Source organism: Hippoglossus hippoglossus, chromosome 5, assembly GCF_009819705.1.
Source record: "Hippoglossus hippoglossus isolate fHipHip1 chromosome 5, fHipHip1.pri, whole genome shotgun sequence".
In the NCBI taxonomy this organism is placed as follows: Eukaryota; Metazoa; Chordata; class Actinopteri; order Pleuronectiformes; family Pleuronectidae; genus Hippoglossus; species Hippoglossus hippoglossus.
The window spans coordinates 29,475,576-29,497,717 of record NC_047155.1 but is presented as its reverse complement, the minus strand read 5'-3'; the positions used below and the strand labels follow the sequence as shown (position 1 = coordinate 29,497,717).

Below are 22,142 nucleotides of genomic sequence, written 5' to 3'. Positions count from 1 at the left end.
TCAGGGTCCCCACTGTGAGGCCCCCAGAAAAACTGCATGTCATCTGACTTTACTATCAAATCACCACTTCCATAACATTACTAAGATGATGAGGGTTATAAACAAGTTCACTGTCAAGATAAAAGAGTAGGACCATGATGACTTAAAGGTCACATTACACACAACAGAGACTAGAACAGTTAATTGGCATTAAAGGAACCGCCCTAAACTGGTTCAAATCCTATTTTCCAGATCGATTCCAATTTGTGCAAATTAATGATGAGTCATCTGTGCGCACCAAAGTTAACCACGGTGTTCCACAGGGTTCTGTGCTCGGCCCAATTTTATCCTCAAATATATATCCACTAGAAAACATTATCAGGACACACTCTGTACATTTCCACTGCTATGCGGACGACAACCAGTTATACTTGTCAATAAAACCAGAACAGTGTAATCAATTAACTAAACCTGCAATTTTCTCTTATTAAACTCAGATAAAACAGAGGTTCTAATACTTGGCCCTAAACACCTTAGAGATACATTATCTAATGATATAGCTGCGCTAGACGACATTGCCCTTGCTTCCAATGAAACAGTCAGGAACTTGGGAGTGATCTTCGATCCTGATTTGTCCTTTAATTCTCACTTAAAACAAATTTCTAGAAAAAAACTAGTCCAGCCTTTGTTACATCCAGACTTGATTATTGTAATTCCTTATTATCAGGCTCCAGCAGTAAGTCGTTAAAGACTCTGCAGCTTGTCCAAAATGCTGCAGCACGTGTCCTGACAAGAACCAAGAAAAGAGACCACATGTCTCCTGTATTAGCTTCACTACACTGGCTTCTGGTTAAATCTAGAATAGAATTTAAAATTCTCCTCCTCACCTTCAAGGCCCTTAATAATATGGCACCATTATACCTTAAAGAGCTGATAGTACCATATAACCCCACTAAAGCACTGCGCTCCCAGAGCCAGAGCTTTCAGCTATCAAGCTCCTACTTTCAGTTCGGGAGGCAGACACTATCTGTACATTTAAGAGTAGGCTTAAAACCTTCCTTTACGATAAAGCTTAATGTTAGCGCTGGTCCAGGTTCGTCTTGGACCTGCTCTTAGTTATGCTGCTATAGGTCTAGAATGTCGGGGGACACCTGACAGGTGGCAGCTGGCGGTGGATCCCGATGGCGGCAGTGGATCATGATTGTGGATTGTGGACTATGATTGCATCCGAAGAAATTATGTGAAAATATGGGATTATCATGCAAAAATAGATCACTAGCATGCTAACGCTAGCGTGCTCGGGATCTTTCTTTTTAAGGTTGTTGTGAAAAAAGGTATTACAATCATTATCGTAATTTTTTAATCCTTATTAATGCAGAAAATACTAAATTTTTGGGTCTCTCTTGCCTGTGATTCGCAAAGCATTTTGGGAAATGTCTATATCCCTTGGTTTGAAGTGAGGGTCGGAAAAATCTCAGTTTCGAGAGAGGCCAAAATCACAGAGAGGGCCAAAATTATAAACTGGGAGTATGTCGAGGGCCAAGCAGGGTCAACATTTATTAAACAGGATAGACAGGATATTGGATAAAATGCAAAACAAAAACATATTTACATTCTTCTTTTATGTACATGTGCTAGAGCCAGATGTTTGGCATCTTTTCATGGCTGCCAGTTCATTAATGTTTGGGGTTAGGTTCTGTGCTGTGGAACCCCTAAAGATGGAGTGAAGGTGTGCATCAGTGGGACGACTCCTCTGGGGTTTTTATTCATCTTTATCACAGAGAAAAGCTTGTGGGTGAACTTGACGGGGCAGGCACTGGGATCTCTGGAACACTGGAAAAATAATTTAATATGATCAAATACTCGGCGAGTGATTGGAGTGCGTCTAGCCGGGCATTACGAACAGTGGCTCGGCCTATGGTGCTTTTTTCTCACAAAAAAAAGTGTGCAGCCTATTTCCCGGCGGGGCCAGTTAAGATAGACGTATGATATTTTGTCACGGGCCTTGAGTTTGACATGTCTGGGATAAGGGCTAGGGCCAAGGGGTGAAATGGGATTGGGCATTAATGTGAAACTAAATTTATACTTTACGTACGTTTTTGCACAACTGTATTTGTTATGCAACATGAGGACAAACATTTAGTTGCAGCTCATGCTTTTAAAATTCCTTTCCCCCACAGTATATCAAATCACGACACATTAGACAGTGACAGATTATCATGAATATAATATAACATTAACACTGTATTTCTATAAGGGGGTTGTTATGAGTCTGAGGCTGCTGCTCACCACTGATGCAGTGTCTATTGGATATAATGCCTGAGCTCATCATCATGAAATGTTTGTATATAATAAGACACTCTTTGTGATTGTTTTTAATGATTGTCACTAAAATCAGGCCTTTCAGAACCTGTGTAAATGAAACCGTCCTCTGATGGCAGACCTGCTTCATGAGGGTAAGAGCTTCGTAATATGCCTACCCAGAATGCCACACTACATCATGCTAGACTGCCTGCCTGTAAACTGTGCGGATGCACTGCCCAAGGGTAGAAACACGATGTCTGCAGTTGAATTTGAGGTGTGATGTGTGTTGATGTTAGAACAGGGAACTAATGTAGAGAATATTGTCTTCAGCGAGGCAGTTATCTTTATATGTAAACTTCTAAACTGCACTGTTTACAAGTTCAAACCGATAAATTCAACTCAACATATAAGATCAAGTTTGTGATTTTAAAGTGTTCATAGTTCTGCTGAGCACTCACAATCACTAGGTTCATTCATCTTTTATTCTGATTGTATAGTAAGAATCATTGAAATAACACAATGATAGATTATAATAGATTATCTTCTCTCTCTCTCTCAGTCAATCTCTCACTCCCTTGTCTCTCACCTCTGTGGTACAGCACAAAATAACCACAATAAGCAGTGTAAGCAATGTAAGATCTGACTGACTGAAGCAGTATTACATTTCCAAATAGTCTGATATGTGGCAGAAACTTTACAGTACTGTGAGGCGAACATATTAATCATGGTCAGCTAACATTAGCCATCGCTGTTCACCCACAAAGATACAAGACACTTGTGCAGCTCTACACTGGTTCTGTTCAAAAAATGACATTATTTCTCCTGATAGAGATCTGGTCCTCGTCTCTACAACTGCAGATAAGATCCCTCACAGTATCCGACAGGTCGGACTCGGTTGCTGTCATTCAATCACAAATGAAGACGAGTTTTGAGAGCAGCTGTCATTTTCTGCTGGAAGCAAAGTACACACACACACTGCACACACACTCCAGACAACATGGACGACACCATCAACCCCCGGCCCTAGGACCATTCTGGGACCACCACCCCACCAAACAACCCACCCACCATCCTACATCACCAGCCAACCCACCTCCTACCCCCAAACAACAAGAACTGTTTCTTGTTTTACTGTAAATGCTTATATCACACTACAACCGCTGCTATCTGTAACTGCTATTTACTACATCCAGTGGATGTGCATTACATTACTTTCCATGAAGTACTTTTGTACCATTCTTACTTTGAAAATAGTCCATCATGGTAATTTGACTTACTGAGTGGTCATTACTGAATTAGAGTCAATGCTTTGACTTCATTAATTCAATGACAAATGTCCAAAGCTCTTGATAAACTGCATTACCAATGACCTCACACTTCTAAGGGGATTACAGTGGTTAGAATGAAATAATGATCAAAGCTGCCAGTCTTCTACATATTCGTGTTCCCTCCTAAAATCAGAACTGATATGAAAAATTGAACACACTCTTACTTTTGGAACATGTGCAAATATAAGGGAGCAACACAAACAGTCAATCCTACAATTAGAAATATGATCCTGTTATGAGCTCGTTCAGGAGGGCCTTGGTGGTCATACATATCCAACAGTAAATGATTTCACTTGTAAGGATTCTTTCAAATAGTCTGCCTTGATGCATTCCTGACTAGAGAGCATTTGATAGAGGCAGATTTTCAGAGGAACTGAAGACTTTCTGAATGCTCACTGTGGACCGTACCCATTTATTTGATGTTATGTTTATGTAAGAAGGTACTTGGGATTCCACAAAGAGACTGAGGACATTTTTAGAGAAAAAGCAAAAACACTCAAAAGTATGAATGTTTTAGTCACTTTAGTAAAAGGAACAGAAAGTTGATTATTCTGCACTTTATTCTCTAATTCCCACTTTTCTGTTCTTGCTCTACAAAGTATCACAGCTGATGTTTACATACGGTTTAGCACTTAGCAGACTCACCAGTGTGGATGGAGAAAGACCGGTGCTTCTTTTCTCTCCCTGCTCTGGGTCTCAATGTCGGTGCAGGCTCCTTGGGGGTAGTAAGTGCTGCTGTTTCATTGGCTGCCTCTGCAATGGTTGTGGGGTCAGAGTCAAGTGGATTGTGTGAATAGGCCTCTGGTTGTTCTTCTACACCAGGTGTTATTTTAGTTGGATCTGGTTCAGTCTGTTTTTTCTCCTTTGCGGTGGACTCCGAAGTCTTGCCCAGTGGCTCATTCACCACTATATGATTGGCCTTCCTCCCTGCTTTGCCTTCTAGTCTTGATCCCTTCTTCTTCTTCTTCTTCTTCGTCTTCTTCTCGTCTTTCTCTTCTTCCTCATCCTCTTCATCCTTGTCCTCTCCTTCCCTCTCTCCATCCTCTCCTTGACTCTTGCTGTTCTCGCTGTCCTCACCACTAGCCTCACCGTAATCGTTGGCAGCAGACGATGTGACAGCAGAGGCAGAGGTGGCGGTATCCTCGGCGGGCTCAGTGGGTTCGGCGGGCTGGCGATTGGAGGTGGGATTATGCCTCAGTGCTCTGCTTGGCCAAACAGAGCTGGGGAAGGAAGAGATGACACCACCACTGAAACCCAGCCCGGCCAGTAAAGTGCTGGTCACCACGGACGCTACTGTTGCCTGACTACCGCTGGAGGAGGGGCCGATGCCTGTCGCCATGGAGACAAAAGAGAAGGGGATGCCTGAGGAGGTCCAGGTGGATGAGCCAGAGGAAATGGGTGCCATGTCGGCTGAGGAGGCTGGAGAGACCGTCGGCTAAAGAAGAAAAATGCAACTGATCAAAATTTGAAATATTTTTTTCTCCTCAGTCAAATCTAACATTTCAAAGAAGGTTAACCTGTATTTAAAGGAGTAGTTAAAGGTTTGATTCTCAGTTTGTTAAAAGTTATGTTACAACATTGTTATGGGACAGCGGCGATTAAAGCACAATTTAGAAGCGATTTCTGAATCGTGTGACTCACTGTGTCTGCGTGAAATAGTAAAACACAATAGAAATGCAACTCATGGCTGGAAGCAGTTACACAACAAGAAAGAAAAACAAGACGATAAAGGGGGTTCTTACAGTGCAGTAATCAGAGTGTAGCTAGTCATCAATTTGCAATAAAGTAACCTTAAATGTAATTTGCTTTCTTTCTACAAGACTACCAAATCGAAATGCTCTCATCTTCCAAGCCACATACGTGTCCACATGCAGACGCCTCTTTGTTTAGACATTTCGACACACAGTGACAGGCACGTTCCTCCCTTGTTAACATTGATAGCAAACAAACACTTAAACAAACAACTTATTTCTCTTTGACAAAAACCCAGGTCCAGAGATAGTCCAGACAGTCCGATAGAACATAAACTGTGAGCAGGCAGGTGTAGTCAGAATATCAGTGTGAGTACATCAGTTGTGAGCTTTGGCTCAGATCCCAGATTATTTACTCGTACAGTGTGCATTGGATTTCAACAACAACATTTCTAAAGTCTCACAGAGTATGCCCAGTTTAAGGCATTTCGATGTTTTTAATGGCTGTCTGGTCGCCAGATGCAGTGAATAACAGTGAATAATAGTCATGCAAGCTGGTCTTTGTTCTGTAACATACTAAGGATTACAGATTACAGGCTCAAATGGTTAGGAGCCACTGACATGCAGGATCCCTTCAGTTCACTTAAAACCTATTCATTTTTTTAGAGTCATGTGAAATGTGTGCAGAATAACTAATTCAATTATGGATTTGGATCCTTAATAGACCAAAGTCCAGATTATAGACTGGTCTAATGGCAATAAATATGTAGTATTTATGCTTTTGCCAAAGTGAAGGAAGGCACACAGGAAAGAAGGATGCTAATACAAACACTGCTCTCTGCTGGATAAAAGGTGCAAAGACAATAGTTGTGATTCAAACTTACCATCCCGGTTTTCACAATCCTCGTCCCCTCAAAGATCCTGGTGGTGTTTGCTGAAATACAGGGAAAAACTGGGTGAGTGAGGCAACACTTGACTTTGGGAGGTGTCACAGACATCCATGAGTGCACTGTAAGAACATTAATCACAGCATGGCATAATATAAGTGGTCTTTGAATAATGAATGAGGAAGAAAATAAACAGAATTTAGTTAGATGAAATAAATACATCTCTCTGCATTTCAGATGATTTTTTTTCTTTCCTCTGTTGTTTTTCCTTTAGCCTGCAGCTATTGATATGAGATTCTTTGTGATATTATGATCAAAGGAATCTTTGCTGCCAGATTATAGTTCTATACAATACAAGACAATATGCTAGGCCTGTTAAAAGAAGGCTGTGCACATGAAATAAATACTAATGCTCATGTGGCGGAGACACTGATAGTAAAAACATGACATAAAGAGATGATGTGGCAGAAATTCATGAGCTCGATTCATGTTTGTGTTGGAATTTGTGTGTGTGTGTATGTGTGTGTGTGTGTGTGTTACCTCTGAAGAGCATGCTCTGGCTGAAGTCACTGCGCATGTCATTCATGCAGACGGCCTGGACTCGAAACAGGTACAGTACATCGGGGGAGACAGGAGAAATTACAGCCTCCTGGATAACACACACACACACACACACACACACACACACACACACACACACACACACACACACACACACACACACAAAACACAGGACAGAAAGGTTAATGATGTCTGATTAAGATTAAGAATAGATTAAAACATTCTAAAGTGTAATGGGAAGTTTTTTTCTCAGGATAATTACATACAAACCTTGTAAATTTATAATCTACCTTTCAAACTCACATTCTGTGCATGCAACTGGACTGGTTTCTCAATCCTGAGATGAACAGGAGGGTCAGAAATCCACATCGAGGGAGACTGGATAAACCATGAATAACACAGAAAGGAGGAGGGAAAGAAATCAGGATTTTGCATTGGGCAATCCATCAATTTTCCCCTTAAATGTCCCAAAAACTGAGACTGGTGCTCATTAAAAACAAAATCTATAACAGCACAGCACATCTTAAATAGTGCAGAACAAAAGGGATTGGCCCTGAGACCCAAGCCCAACTCCAGTGTGTGAGCCTGGTGTGTGGGAAGGACAGTGAAATGTGTTGCTTTCCTAATGAAGCCACAGTGAAGGTCACAAAGGCCTCCTCATCCCCACACAGTCGTATTTCCCACCAGCCTTTTAATCCCGACAGTTCACTTCACATTCAATCTGCTGCTGTCCAAAAACTGATAATGTACCACCCTCTCATTCAGTGCTGAAACTTCCATCTAAGCAGTTGGTTTCCTTATTTCTAAAAGGTTGATTCCAAATAATAATCTCGCTGTCAAATACACGAGACAGTGAGCTGAGAGGTCTCAGTTGTAATTCACTGCAGATGGAGGGGGCTCAGGTAAAATCCCATGATCCAGTTTGGCTCCTCTGTCAAGTGAAAAAAAGATGCTTGCATACCGGTGGAGATGAAGACCCCCGTGCCAGCTGTAAGATCACAACGTTAGAAAAGCTGCTCATTATGGTATTAGCAACACAAGAAGCCTCCTCAATGGACATGCTTGCACTGCCCTCTCTCTCCTTGAGTGGCTCAGCATGGGGGCTGGCAGCCTGTCCTCTCGAACCGCATCGGCTCACCTACACAAACTGACCATCACTCTGTTAAACAGAAAACATCTGAGCCAGCACTGGGGTTTCTGCCAAACGATCCAATCTCATAAAGTGTCCTCTCATTGAGAACAATTCCTCTACTGAATAAACCAGTTAAAGATCTCATGACACTTTGGTCCAGCAGAAAAATACAAATATCATGCACTTGCAGTCCTCACCACCATCCATCTCTATCACATAAAGGGGCGACAATGTAAGATTAATCTTAGAACCAGTAAGAGATCAATTGCAGCAGCCTTGCTACAGCCTTGTTTTAATGGAATATTAGAGTCGCTGAGTCGGGCAGAAATTTCATGCACTCTTTTATCACTAGTAATCAGAATCACACTGAGTTACAATTGAAATGATGCTGTAGGACATTGGAAAATATAGTCTACTCTGTTTTATAGTCGTAGGAGGAAAAATCAGTCAGGGGGAGACATTTAACCATCACTATATCCACTACAGCATCTCATTATATCGTCATTTTCTTTATATGCACATTAGTAAACCATAGGCTGCAGTTCACTATCAATTCAGTAAATTGTATTTTTAGTAACTAATAACTCACTATCAAATTAAGAATAAAACCTTGACTAATGTGATAATGTGTTTTATTTTCAACAAATTAAAGGTACATTTATAAATATCTAATGTACAACTCTTACTAGAAAATAATCTAATATCTAATAATAATCCCATACATTCCTCCATGTTTTGTTCCTTATCCGTGTAGAAAACATACATCAGACTTTCACTCATTCAAGCTACCAAGTTGGAGGTTCGATCCCAGTCTTCCCCATTCCGCATGTCAAAGTGTCCTTGAGCAAAATACCGAACACCAAAAATGGCACCTTCTCATAGAGAAATTGCTGCACATAGATACACTGAATATGTGTGTGAATGGGTTAATGGCACAACCTCTACTGTAAAGTGCTCTGAGTGGTCATAGATTGAGTGAACCAGAAAGGTTTGCTGTGTCTCTTCTGTTTGATGTACAGTGACATCAACAGCAACTGATAAACCCACAGGATGTGTGGAGAGTCTGGAATCTCGTCAGTATCTCTTTACAGAACTGCTCAACACATAGTTGTACCATTTTGTGTAAACAAGCATACGTCATTCTAACAGTTAAGAATGACATAATATTATACACCGAAGACAGCTAAGTGGGTTAGCCCGGCGCTAAATTAACAAGTGGACATAAGGTGCTTTTCAGTGACAGTATTTAGTACATTAGTTTTTTGTGAATGTAAAAAGTCTGCAAAGTTTAAAAGCCCAAAGTCCAGGGAGCTCCTCCCCCCACTAGAAAACACTGAAGCTCCTGAAACACCTGGTCAGTAGTCTGGCTGATACTTCCGGGGTCACATGACATCATAATGTCCCACATTTGCAAAATACACCCCCATGAAATGATTTTCACCAAGCTGGTTGGTTCCTAAAAGCTTCCACTGTAACTTTAAAGGGATTGGAGGTTTGTGGTCTTAAACATGCTCAACTTTTAAAGCAGCATCGGAATTTGGGTAAATCCTCTCAGTGCCTCTAGAAAAACACAAACTATAATTCATCTGTTAGAGGCCAGAAAGAAAGAGACCCATTCATCATTTGAATTGTTTTTAACCATTATATTTAATACAATTAATGTCTTAACTTGCTAACTATCAATTTGTAGTATTATCAGGAGACCAACATGAGGCCAGTGACATTCCAACAAATCCACGGCTTATATACATATTCTCTATGAAAGACTGCATTAAATTACCATTGACTCCAGATGGCTAATGCATGAAATGATCATTATGACCATTTATACCATTACACTAATATCTTTTTTCATATTATGGTGCTTTTTTTTATCGATATTACCACACCCCCACTCTTCAACTGATGCCAGTTCTGCCCTGTTAAATCCAGTTATTTGTTGTTTCCCTTACTCGCTTTCCCCGCTTTTTCACAAGTGGTATGGGCCATAAAATAGTCCAGTCCACAGTATTTCATTGCTAAGGGATTGGTCATTGATTCTGACAAGGGGGACATGTGTGTGTGAATTTGGGGATCCTAAAGCCATGTAAGTCCCTGTTGTGACCTAGATAGAGGCATCAGGGGAGGATGAGGAATAAGAGCAGAATCAAAGGGCTGACAGAGAGAGGGAGGGGGAAACAATGGTGTGTGGGAACAGGGAACTGGGGAGAGAAGACATGTGGAGAAAGATGAAGAAGGGTGTGTGTGTGGGGGGTGGGGGGTCTCTTGAGTTAATGATGAGAGGATAAAACACTTCCCACCTCTTTCCCTCCATCTCTCATCATGGCAGATTCCCAGTTCAGAAAGCAGATTGTGCACACTTCCACAGCCAGGGGGCACTCAGATCCTTTTTTTGTGCAGCAAATCCGGTTTTCCCACACAACCACTGGCCCAAGGTCATGCTTTTTGCACAGGCTGGCAGCCCTGCATCGCCTCCAGCTTAGCATTAGTATTCTGCGAGCCGACCGGCAGACCACAATGTAAGGGAATGAAGCCTCCTGTCCGCTCCACAGCCTTCTCTCATAGCTCATTTTGGCCCCTGATGAGACCATTTGTAATGAAACTGATGGAGGATATTGCTTGGTTTGTGTGTGTGTGTGTGTGTGTGTGTGTGTGTGTGTGTGTGTGTGTGTGTGTGTGTCTGTGTCTGTATTAGTGCTCGAAAACTTTTCTCCCCACACAAATTATTAACTACATTATTAAATTCTCGGCTGACACATTTCCTAATAATACGTCGTACTATGTGAGCCTCTGTTAAACAAAAAACTCATATCTTAATGATGCAATCAGTGCTGATTTTATATGTATCAAAACAGTTTTGTTCCAAAAGAAGTTATTAGATTTGTCACTGCCCTTACACTCACAGTTGTGATGATGTAAACCCCTCTGTATCTCTGCAATGACACACACACACACACACACACACACACACACACACACACACACACACACACACACACACACACACACACACACATATACATTCCCCAGAGCAACTGCATCTGATAGTCCGTAATATGCTCATTATGATTTGCAATTACAGCAAATAAAGTTGACATTGGCTCCATTCAAAGCACTTTCACTGTCTAATGAGAAATTCATCTGGACAGATGGAAATATACTACAGGATTAAAATATGTCCATGTTATGTACAGGGCATCACTGTGATAAGGGTAAATCAGAGTCCATTAATCAAGTTAACCAAACATCATATGGCTGTAGGCCGGAGCAGCGGCTGGTGTATTTTCAGCTGGTAATGCATCAGCAGGGAAAGGAGAAAGGAAGTGGGAGGAAAAAAAGCACCAGTGGACAAAAATGTCTAACTGCACTTTGCTTTCACGATCATCTGGAATCAGGAATTTGCTGTGACTAAATTGGGTGTTTTGAGTCCTGCATAGCTTCCAAATACAGACATGAAGAGCACCTTTAGTCAGGGATTAGGACACAATAACAAGCATTACTTTTACTTTTAAGCCCCAATAAAACGGTTCTTAGAAAATCAGGATTTACTCAACATCATATGAAAGGGTCTGTTAACTGACACATACTGTTACACTACTGTTAGAGACTTTTATTTATATCCCCACCTCTTTTATAAGCATACTTTAATGTAAATTTGTATACACATATACATTTACAGTGTTTAATTTGTTGTTCCAAGTGTTATTGTAAACTCAGCCCTTCCTCTGTTTGTTTCCCATTAAAATCTCTTCAGTGGTTTGGGAAATATATCATTCAGTGAAAAGTCTGCCATCTACTTTCCTGTGGAAAGTAGATGGCAGACCGATTTGTTGCAGGTCTATCCTAACATTATATGTACACTGGGAGAATTGTTAGTTGCTGTAATCATTCCTCTTGTCCACACTTTGTACAGAAACTACTCTGTAGTAGTCCATGCTCCTCGTGCTGTTCCAAAAAGCTTTGCTTCGTCCCATCAAACGAACCTACATGAGACTACAAGGGTGTATCTGCCACTGTGCCTGTTCAACACACTGGCTGGGGAAACAGAAGGAACAAAGACACTGATCTCTACTGCATGTGTCAAACTCACATTAGCTTCACAGAATCCAGGGCCGTGGATGTAGTAGCTCTGTGAATATAGAACCTCTCTGTATGGCCAGTGAATTACTACAGCTGTAGAGTTTCTCAATATGATAAGAGACTACATGAATTTATTTACCCCAGGGAGTTTGCCGTTAAACATCTCTGGATGAAGAATAAATCCAGTTTAAGAGCAGGACTGCTTTATGGTCCAAATTAGACAAAAGGATGAGTCAGAAAAATCTGAACAGAGCTTTGTCTGTATTTTTCAAACCAGGCCAGGGGAAACACACCAGAAGAAGATGACATGTGTGTGTGTATGTGTGTGTGTGTTTCCTTATATGTCACACTGTTAAACACTACCAAGTATATAAGTAATGTGATGAATGTGTCTTACACATTTGACATACTCACAGTAAGCAATGGGCATATTACACTGATATATCTAAGATATATATGACTGCACACTGGCTGAAGCTGCTCCATACCAAAGACAAAGCCTTATGAAACTGGGTTATTGTATTGTTGTGGATGCTGACACATTGGGGACACTGTGTGGAGTATTGGCATCTTTGCTTGTCTAAAGGGGATTTGAGCGCTGCCGTTTATTCACACAAGTTAATTTTATCAGATTTTTATTTTGGTAACTGACACATCTGTTGTGACTGCAGCCTAGGAAATATATATTTTGGTCCTACTAATTTGACTTGCTAAATGCTGTGTGTTCCCTGGCAGTACATGCTTTTTTCAGTCTAGGAAGTGTGACGTTCTTTTAACACACAGATGCCATTGGTTGGTTTGGCGGACTAGGCTCAGGACTTTGATATCCTGTTTTCTCTTCTCTTCTTCGTCACAACACACTGTAATCACTAAATGTTTTTAGCTATTTTGTCTATTTTTTCATTCTTTTTACTGATTTTAACATACAATAAACTCCAACTAACTAAATGGGGATAATGTCCTGTTTTTTACTTGGTTGTTAATATTTACAGTGAGATCTATCTGTGGTCTCACAATAAAATATAATAAATCAAAATGTTGCAATCGGTGTGAAGTTAATGCAATATTCTGTTTTGTTTGGCACTTTGCAGGAGACTGGGTCATATAATGATTTATAGAATAAAGCGCAGCTTGCATATTTATCTTCATTTACACAGAGTCCAGCAAGTGCTGGTTGTTTGTATTGTGGGTTTTATTTTCCCCCAATAGATCTCATCACACAACAACAAGTAGAAGTCAACATTATATGCAACATTGCAACAAACACCACACAAGACAAATCCACTCACGTATTATTTCTGTTATAACTGCATCGATCCCCTCATACATAACCCAGACCTGCTTTGTTCCTGATGTATCTTAAAGTGTATGTACTATATTCTATCATGTCATGTGTTCGTTTCGTCACTTGTAAGGGAATAATCGTAGGATTCCATCTCACCAGTTTGTGCTTAGGGTCTGTGAGGTGCGTCTCCTCGTAGCTGTCGTCGTGGGTTGTCCAGCTGTAGGACACCAGGAAGTGGAGGATGGGCGGGTGGTAGGTGATCTCTGGGCGCGCCCAGCGGACCACAAGAGCGCTGCTGTTCACATGCTGCACCTTCATGTTGATGGGAGCGCTGCTGCACACTGGGAGAAGGATGCAAGAAAAAATAGAAAGAAGGTGAGCAGGAGGGAAGTTTAGAAAAAAGAAAAGAGGGGAGGGGAAGGGAAGGCAGTAAGATAAGAGATACAAAAAGAAGGGAAAAGAGGAAGGAGAGAGGAGGAAAACGAAAAGGCAGAAAAATGATCGAGGATGGAGGGGGAGGAGGGAGGGCGGAAAAGCAATAGCCAAAGAAAGGACAAAGGAAAAAAAGAATATGGATCAATTGGTTGGAGGGGTTGAAAGAAGGAGGATATTTAGCAGGGGGGAAGTGGAACGTCAGAAAGGAAGGAAAGCAGTAAGGAAGACATTTAAAAAGAAGGGACGAGTCAAAGCAACCAACGAAGATAAGGCAGAAAATAAGGAAATAAGGAGTAAGAAAGGAAGAAAAGGATGGACACAAGATGGAAGAAAGTGAGGGAAGACACAGAAGCAAGGGTTAATGTGAAGGAAGAATAAAGCAATAATAATTAAAGGGAGAAAAGAACAGATAATTTAATGGTTAAATACATCGGCTCAGCTTATCTTTCAAATACACTCAGAGAGGGGGAGACGGAGAGAGAGAGAGAGTTATGTGAGCATGAGTTGTATTCATGATGTGTTATTAATATTGCTCTGAGTCATCAGCACAGACACACACACACACAAACACACACACACACACACACACACACACACACACACACACACACACACACACACACACACACACACACACACCATAACACAATCTAGTGCACACACATCTGAATAGCTGGCCTCTGCCTACATACAATGTGTAAAACACCGGCACACAGAACTGCTATACACGTATGCACAAGCATCACACACACACACACACACACACACACACACACACACACACACACACACACACACACACACACACACACACACACACACACACACACACACACACACACACACACACAGATTTTGCCTCCCGGCTCCAATAACACATGGGTTCATATATAGTCGCCTTCAGGCTAAATGAAGAAAACCTGCTCGGCCTTCTAATATGTGGCTGTGAGAGATATGAAAGTAAACACATAAACATTGTATGTTTCTCTAATGAATTCAACAATATACAATTCTCTCCATTCAGAGGACGAGCCCTGCACCGGCTGCTCCTGACCACTGAGTGTCTCTGTTTGACCACTGAGGTTGCTCAGCAACGGGGACACTGTTTGATTTCATATCTCAAATATTTGATCATTACCATGAATTTGTAAATATGAAACAGGTTTACATAAGACAAAGGCTCTCGTCATCCTGTATGAACTGTATGTTTTTTTATACAGTAAGATCCCTTTCTGTTTTCTGATCTGTTCCCAATCCAATCTGCTGTTGAAGCTGTTTGCTGTGCAAACGTCCTCCGTGTTTACCTGAAGTCCTGATGACTCCAGTGTTCCACAGATTAATTCTATTATCTTCTCTAACAGAAAAACTGTTTTCATTCGTTATATTATTCACAGCTTTGCTTACATTTAGCCATTTTGCATTAGCTGTTAGGCTGCCATCGAAGGAACGCACCACTTTCTTACAGTGTTCTCACATCAAAAGCCTTTCAGCAGCTCAAAGGGAATAACTGCTAATAGGTTTTCAAAGAGAAACATTTGCATGAAGTGTTGTTTACCATGTAACCTATTAGCGTACAAATAACTCCACACCCTCAGTGTTTTGGTGACTGGCCTCTATTGGTGCTGGCCACGTGCTTGGGTAAAACGCCTCCTGTTTCAACATGACAATGCTTCCATGCACAAAGCCAGCTCCATAAAGACATGTTGTTTCCTGTTTGGTGTGGAACATGCTCACCCACTGTTCTTCAAGTTAGAAAACAGAACATATGACGCTTTCATAATTTGGTTGAAATCCTGTGCATTGATCTTAAAGATCCAATCATCTCTTAATCATATGTGATGAATGAGAGACAATAAAAACAAAAGGAATGGTTAGAATCGTTATATTGATACTCATGTGCATTGCTTGATTCAAACTTCAATCATTACAGGTGCAGCCTGGTACTTTAACAAATAACACTACACCTCTGGTGTGGAGGAACTTAGGACTGCGGACCTAAATCCAGACCTTAATACCATCCAACACATTTGGACTGAGATGGATTGCTGACTGTGAGTCAGGCCTTATCACTCAACGTTACTGTTGGACCTCACTAATGCTCTTGTGTCTGAATGGGAGCAAATCCCTGCAGCCAGGTTCTATCATCCAGTGGAGAGTCTTCAAAGGAGAGTGGAGGCTGTTTAAGCAGCAGAGTAATGATGGAAATGCACGTGCAAAAATCACATGTGGTGCGGAACGCTCTGTGTCCACATACTTTCGTCAGGGTAACTGTAGTATAACTGTACAGTATTTTAGGCAGCAATTCGTTACACTATTTGCTGTTTACTGTAAGAGAGAGAAGTGTATTACCATCCAACAAAGCCCATAATGATTATTCCAAACACTGTATCATATTATGCAAATGTGTAAGGTAATTCGATGATGAACATGGGTTGATTGAGAATAGAGCTCACGTGCCTTGTGGAACCAAATTGATTACCTTGCTCATAAAGAGCTGCAGTGGAGTTTTTCTATTCATAACCTGCAGTTGAGCCCCTTGTGGCTTAGCATTACTAAAGCCATTAGTCACACACACACACACACACACACACACACACACACACACACACACACACACACACACACACACACACACAAGCACACACATAAGTAAAACACACACAGACATCATTTAGAAGTCAAACAGTGAATAACCTCAATGCAGGGAAAGCATATTTAATAGATTATATCTCCCTGGGCCCAGTGAGCCGTGACCTTTGTTTATGTGTGTTCATGTGTGTATGTGTCATATGTTTCATCTGAATACAAATTAAAAACAGACAGAATAATGGCAGGGTAATGAACTCAAAGCGAACCCTTCACCACAGAGGCAAAAACGAAAATATGTGAAATACCCTATAAATCCAAAACTGTTTAAGAGAGGCTAGCACACAAACTGACTGGTGTAACTCACTGTCAGTCTTCCACACTTATTAATCTCATTCACATGAGCATCAGTTATGTTGGGCATTCTTGTCATTGATTTTACATCAAACAGATACACATTTTGTCAAATTTAGCCAATTTGTCTGTTCTGTGTGTATGCTTACAAAAATCCAGAGTTCCTACACAGCGGTGGGTCTCTATAAATAAGACACAAACCATGTGGCTTGAACCAAGTCACACAACAGCAATCTAGCCAATCAGCAACACAGGTGTTGTGCTGGTGCATAAGACAAGAGAACAAAGAAGAAGAGGTGAGGCCACATATACACTGTCAGTACCAATCACATTCTGTCAGCAGGGGGAGATTTTGGGGTTCAGTGTCTCACCCAAGGACACTTCCTAATGCAGTCTGGTTAGTGGACAAGCCTCTCTCCCTCCTGAGGCCACAGAACGCCCCCACACCTTGTTGTATATCATAGTATTTTCCATACAATATACAAAGGATTTGTAACCATCAAGACCGAATACACAATTTTACATACACAGTGGTATTATTTAGATTGATGCTGAATTTGAAATTAACGTTACCTTCCTTGATAGCTTGGCTACAAACCTGTCCTCTTTCATTGTAGTCTTTTTCAAACAATTCAACTCTTATTCAGCCTTTTTACATGTAGTAGAACAGGTGGAGCTGTTAACATTCATAATCACTTCAAGTGCCCTGCTCTTATCCAAGCATTCTTACAGGCATGGGATGCTTAAATAGGACAGAGCCATTCTTCATATAAACCTTTTGCTTTTGCTGATATAACAAGTCTTGGTCCTGACTAACTCAGATACAAAGAACACAGTCACTATAACTGAGCAACATTAAGGCTTTAAAGGACTCAGAACATAACACTCTCTTCTCATTAATTGCATTTAAAAATATTTTTTGCTGGACATTTGAAAAAGTGACGGATCTTCATTCCTGTCACTGTGCGTTTAAAGGCCACAACACTAAATCTTTAATGACGTCACTGGCGCTAAAAACACCGAACCTATGTTGATCGATGCAGTATTCTCCTAAACTCCAGGGGGTGTACACGCCCACACACCAAACATTCTGTGAAGAAGCGCGAAAAAGTCAATTGTGTTTGCCATCACGTCACCAAACAACATGGCTACGAGCACAGCCCACTGTTCCCTAAGTTACAGCGTCTCACATCAGAGGAACAGCTGATCTGTGTTGTTCAAAGGGAAAGTCCACCGTATGTCTGTGTCCTGTTCTGATGAGCTGCTGCATCACATGGAACCGTTCATACAGCAGCTCGGTCAGTTTGCAACAGAGACTGGACTTTGAGAGTGTGCCAGCAGCGAGGGCTGTACGCTGAGGAGACGGGAGAGCAGGGGTCAGGTGCCAGGCAACAGTCAGAAGGGGGGGGGCAAGATGAGGTTGTGTTCTGGTCATTTAATGCTCAGAATGAAATGGTGTTGTATTTGACTCAAATTTTTAAAATTCAGACAATAACAAGTCGGTAAACCACCATAAAAAGGTGCGTAAATGCTATTTTGTATTAAAAAAGGTACGTAAACAGTGTTTACATGAGTTTACCCCCCACAACACCCCTGAGTGTATCTGCGGCTTCCACCATATTTTCATTAATCTTGACAGATTCTTTGATAAAGCTTGTCTTGTCCATGATTCTTTCGCCACATGAACTATACGTATGCATGTGTGTGTGTGCGTGTGTGTGTGTGTGTGTGTGTGTGTGTGTGTGTGTGTGTGTGTTTGGGTGTGCATGTGTCTCCCTGCACACACTCCTGTCGTAGCAGAATTGCTACAACGGGCCAATGGGCCACTTTAAACGACTTCTAATATTCCCTGTGTGTAACTCAGCTGAAAGGGTTTTGTAGCCCAGTGTGTCTGGCTGGGTGATGAACAGATCCTCTTACAGCTTTCATCAAAGATAAGCGGCCATCTCACACACACACACATGTACACACAGGGGAGAACCCCGGATGGCAGTGAGTGATGGAGTCTAGGGGGTGCCTGACACACATAAAACCCACAGAGGACCACTCTCTCTTTCTCTCTCTAATAACTCTGAGTCCAACAGCAGGAGTAAAGGACGCCGCAGGCCATGCAGCACGTTGATCAAGGTTGATCTATGAATTGGTCTTGATTGTGGGTCGTCTGCAAGGTTTTGTACTGGGATATCTTTGCAGAGCACAGCTCATCTGTGTGCTACACATCATCAACGCTGTCATTGTTTTAAAACTGGCAACCTCTTAATTTCATAAAGGACTGTAAATTGAGTGGCACTTCGCATTTGGTTTGCTCAAACTACTTGATACTGTACTTGTATCTTTTAGTGAAATAGTTATTGATGCATTCTATGTTATTCAGGGACCTCATTCAGCAACTGAATATCTAAACTAAAAGAACATGTGCACAAAATCATGTTCAGCTCATTCTGATTGCACTCATTCTTTTAGTAAAATCATTTTAACAATTTTAAGCTACACAAAAGAGCTTAATTAAAACATTTAAAAATAAAATTAGATGAATATTTGACCCATTTGTAAGATACTGTGATGCCAAATCACTGAATTTGATTAAAAAAGAATATGCATGTGAGATTAAAGCATGGTCATAAAATCTTTTTACAAAATACAAACACAAACAAAAAGCACAAATACAAAGAGTGAATGTAATAATTCTCTGCACCAGAAAGGACAATTCCCAAACAAAAGAACTGCTCTTTTAATAAATAAATCCTGGACATGCATTCATACACAGCTGAAATAGAGGGAGAGAGAAGAAAGGCAAACTGGTCTTCATCCATTCGGTCCTCATCTTTGAACCTTTATGTTTGGACTAATTACTAATTGGACCAGCACTTTTGGTTGCCTAGTAATGACAGCCACGACAATAGCACAACCTCCTGGGTACCTTGGATGAATGGATGGATGTGGCATGGCTGACGCTTTCCACACAGCAACTCGTCACATATGAATGGCCTCTAAGGTTCTGTGATATACAGTATGTGTATCAAATACAACTAAGGCCTGCAGGTTGTAGAATGCATCCATGTAGCTTTGTGATCATACTGAGAACACATAATGCTCGTTGATTCACAGTATCACTTAACAATAGATGTTGCAAGTACAAAGTACTTACATATCATGAGGTTAAACTTCATTATTAACAACATTACTTTACAGATATACAATGAACAAAACTTGTCCTCCTCTCCCTATTATTTTCTCAGTTGTAGTTTATGCATCATTATTGACTTCATTTACTAACAAAGTTTTCACTGAAACATCGACGCTTAAAACTGTCAGACTGCAAATAGGCCCACTTGTTATTTCAAGAGTCTTTATAAGATAACCTCTAATAGACATCAGATACGTGTGTGTATGTTATTATAATTTTATTTTACAAAATAAATATTGAATGCACTCTTGCTCAACTCTTGGTTACCACAAAAAAAATTGTCTCAAAGGTTTCTCCCTGTTAATAGCATGTACTGGAAGTGCCAATGCCAGATAGTGATTCAGTTCAGCTTTGCTTGGCTTTTTCAATACTTCTCATCGGTTTACAAAAATGTTTCTTCTTAGAGTGAAGGGTACTCTAAGACTCGTTTGGAGCAAATGTCAAAAGGCAGAAATTCCTTTGCTCAATTTTGTCAGCCAAGGTCTTTTTGGCTTTCTTACGATTTCTTGTTCTAAATCCCACATAACCCCTATCATTATTTTTGATCACCCTTTGACCTTGAATTTGTCTGATGTGTTATAATCTATTTTAAAACGAATGGGCTGACAACTTGGAAATGTTTGTTTGCTCTCTGATCTGGAGTTGAAAGATTAAAATCTCAGTCCAGTACAGAGACAGGACCAGCATGTTATGACCTTAACTTTGAACAAACTGTTCAGGCCCTAAGACTGAAAGACCTTGGTGGGATTAAGGAGTTTTAAAGACAAAGAGCATTTATTGGCCTATAGCGGTGAGGCTGCAGATTGTAACACAGAACACCCCTCACTTTCATATTTCAAAGCATGTAGGAAAATCTATGCTAGCCTTCAGGTAACATAAAAACGTGAAGACATAATGGGCTCATTCTAAGGTGAAAAAACAGAGTGGTGCTTAGTTTTGTGTGATTAACACTAATGAAAACATCATTATGAATATTATATTCAATTTCTAAGACGTAGATCCTCCTACATCCTACACAATGGACCTTGTTCGCACATGGCTGTAATCACAGCAGAATCAGGAAGGACTGCAGAGATTATGGTTTAAATTTGGATTACATTGTACAATTACATTATAATAAAGCATTGGTGAATATCATGGAAACTGTTTCAAGATCTTCTCATACACTGCAAAGCTGGTAACAGTGTGGTAGGTGTCTCTGGACATGTGGACAGATGACAACAAAAAATGGGTTATCTTCTTTCTGTCACTTTGCATAACATCCATGACAAGAACAAACTGACTGAGCCGGTCTTTGGTGAAATGGGACAATATATTATGTGGAGAAAGAAATCTGACCAGCTGTCATGCAAGTTCTGCATGAGCACAGTGTGGATGAGTTTCACAGTGAGTGACTGTGTATCCTGTTTTTAATTAATCTTATGGGTATGGGTCAGGTCACTGGACTTGAGAGATGAAAGGGATATTGATCATTTTATTAATTACAGTGTACTGGATGAAACTCGGTTTAAAAAATGTGGGGGTGTAGCTTCAATAACACCTAAACACTATTCCTCTGTGTTTTCTGACTCCACGCATCTATCCATCATCCTGGCTCACTAAATGTGAGGCTGCCATTCATTCATACACCCAAAAGTAAATGGACTATAATGGCTGATGGGAAACAATCAGTGGCAGAAGGAAGGTGATCAGGCTGAGCCACAGCTAAATGGAATAAATTAGCACGGCGGGGGGGGACTAGAAGGAAAGTGACTCATGTGGTTGAGCTGCTGTATAGGTTTGTTCAGGGTTCCAATCTCCAATATCACTTGTGTGTTGTGTGGCTGTATGCTGTGAGGTCCAGAATTAGAGAGGTGTACATGCTTTGATTTCCATCTGGAACTCACTCAGGTAGGATGGCAGCATGAAGAACAAGATATGTAGTAGGCATGTGCTCTGTATGTTTCTCTGTGTGTCTGTGTGTCTGTTAGTCTTTTTTGTTTTCAGCTCCCATTCTCCTCTTTGCTTATTTCCCCCTGCTGTCCTTCATCCTCCTCCTCTTCTGTGTTTCCTCTGCCGGCCTTATAGATCTGCTTATAGCAAATGTCCCACTGCTGTGCTCAAGGACAAACTGTAGGGGCGTGCAGCACACAGTGCCAGGACACATACACAGTACATACATGTGAGTCGGTTGTGTAGGTGTGTGTACATCTAGGTGATGCACCTCTCTTGTAGTCGACCATATGGAAGTGTACCTGAAGTAAGGGAGGGGACAAACCCTGCTAGGACAGTTGACACAGCACAGATGCCAGGCCACACACGAGAAATTGTAAATACACTAAGAGACATGCGCG

The 22,142-nt window shown here is 41.0% G+C and overlaps 1 protein-coding gene across 2 annotated transcripts in view; it reads right to left on the bottom strand.

Annotated features, from left to right (window-relative positions):
* Nucleotides 1-22,142, bottom strand: part of LOC117762247 (receptor-type tyrosine-protein phosphatase gamma-like) — a 372,407-nt gene that overhangs the window by 37,745 nt on the left and 312,520 nt on the right. The window contains exons 9-13 of one of the 2 annotated variants that reach the window (XM_034586785.1): nt 13,404-13,588; nt 7,054-7,128; nt 6,730-6,838; nt 6,187-6,236; nt 4,257-5,046 (exon numbers count right to left, since the gene is read on the bottom strand). In XM_034586785.1, coding sequence (XP_034442676.1) covers nt 4,257-5,046; nt 6,187-6,236; nt 6,730-6,838; nt 7,054-7,128; nt 13,404-13,588 — 1,209 coding nt within the window. The remainder of the gene's footprint in view (nt 1-4,256; nt 5,047-6,186; nt 6,237-6,729; nt 6,839-7,053; nt 7,129-13,403; nt 13,589-22,142) is intronic. The other variant, XM_034586786.1, reaches the window with a different exon arrangement.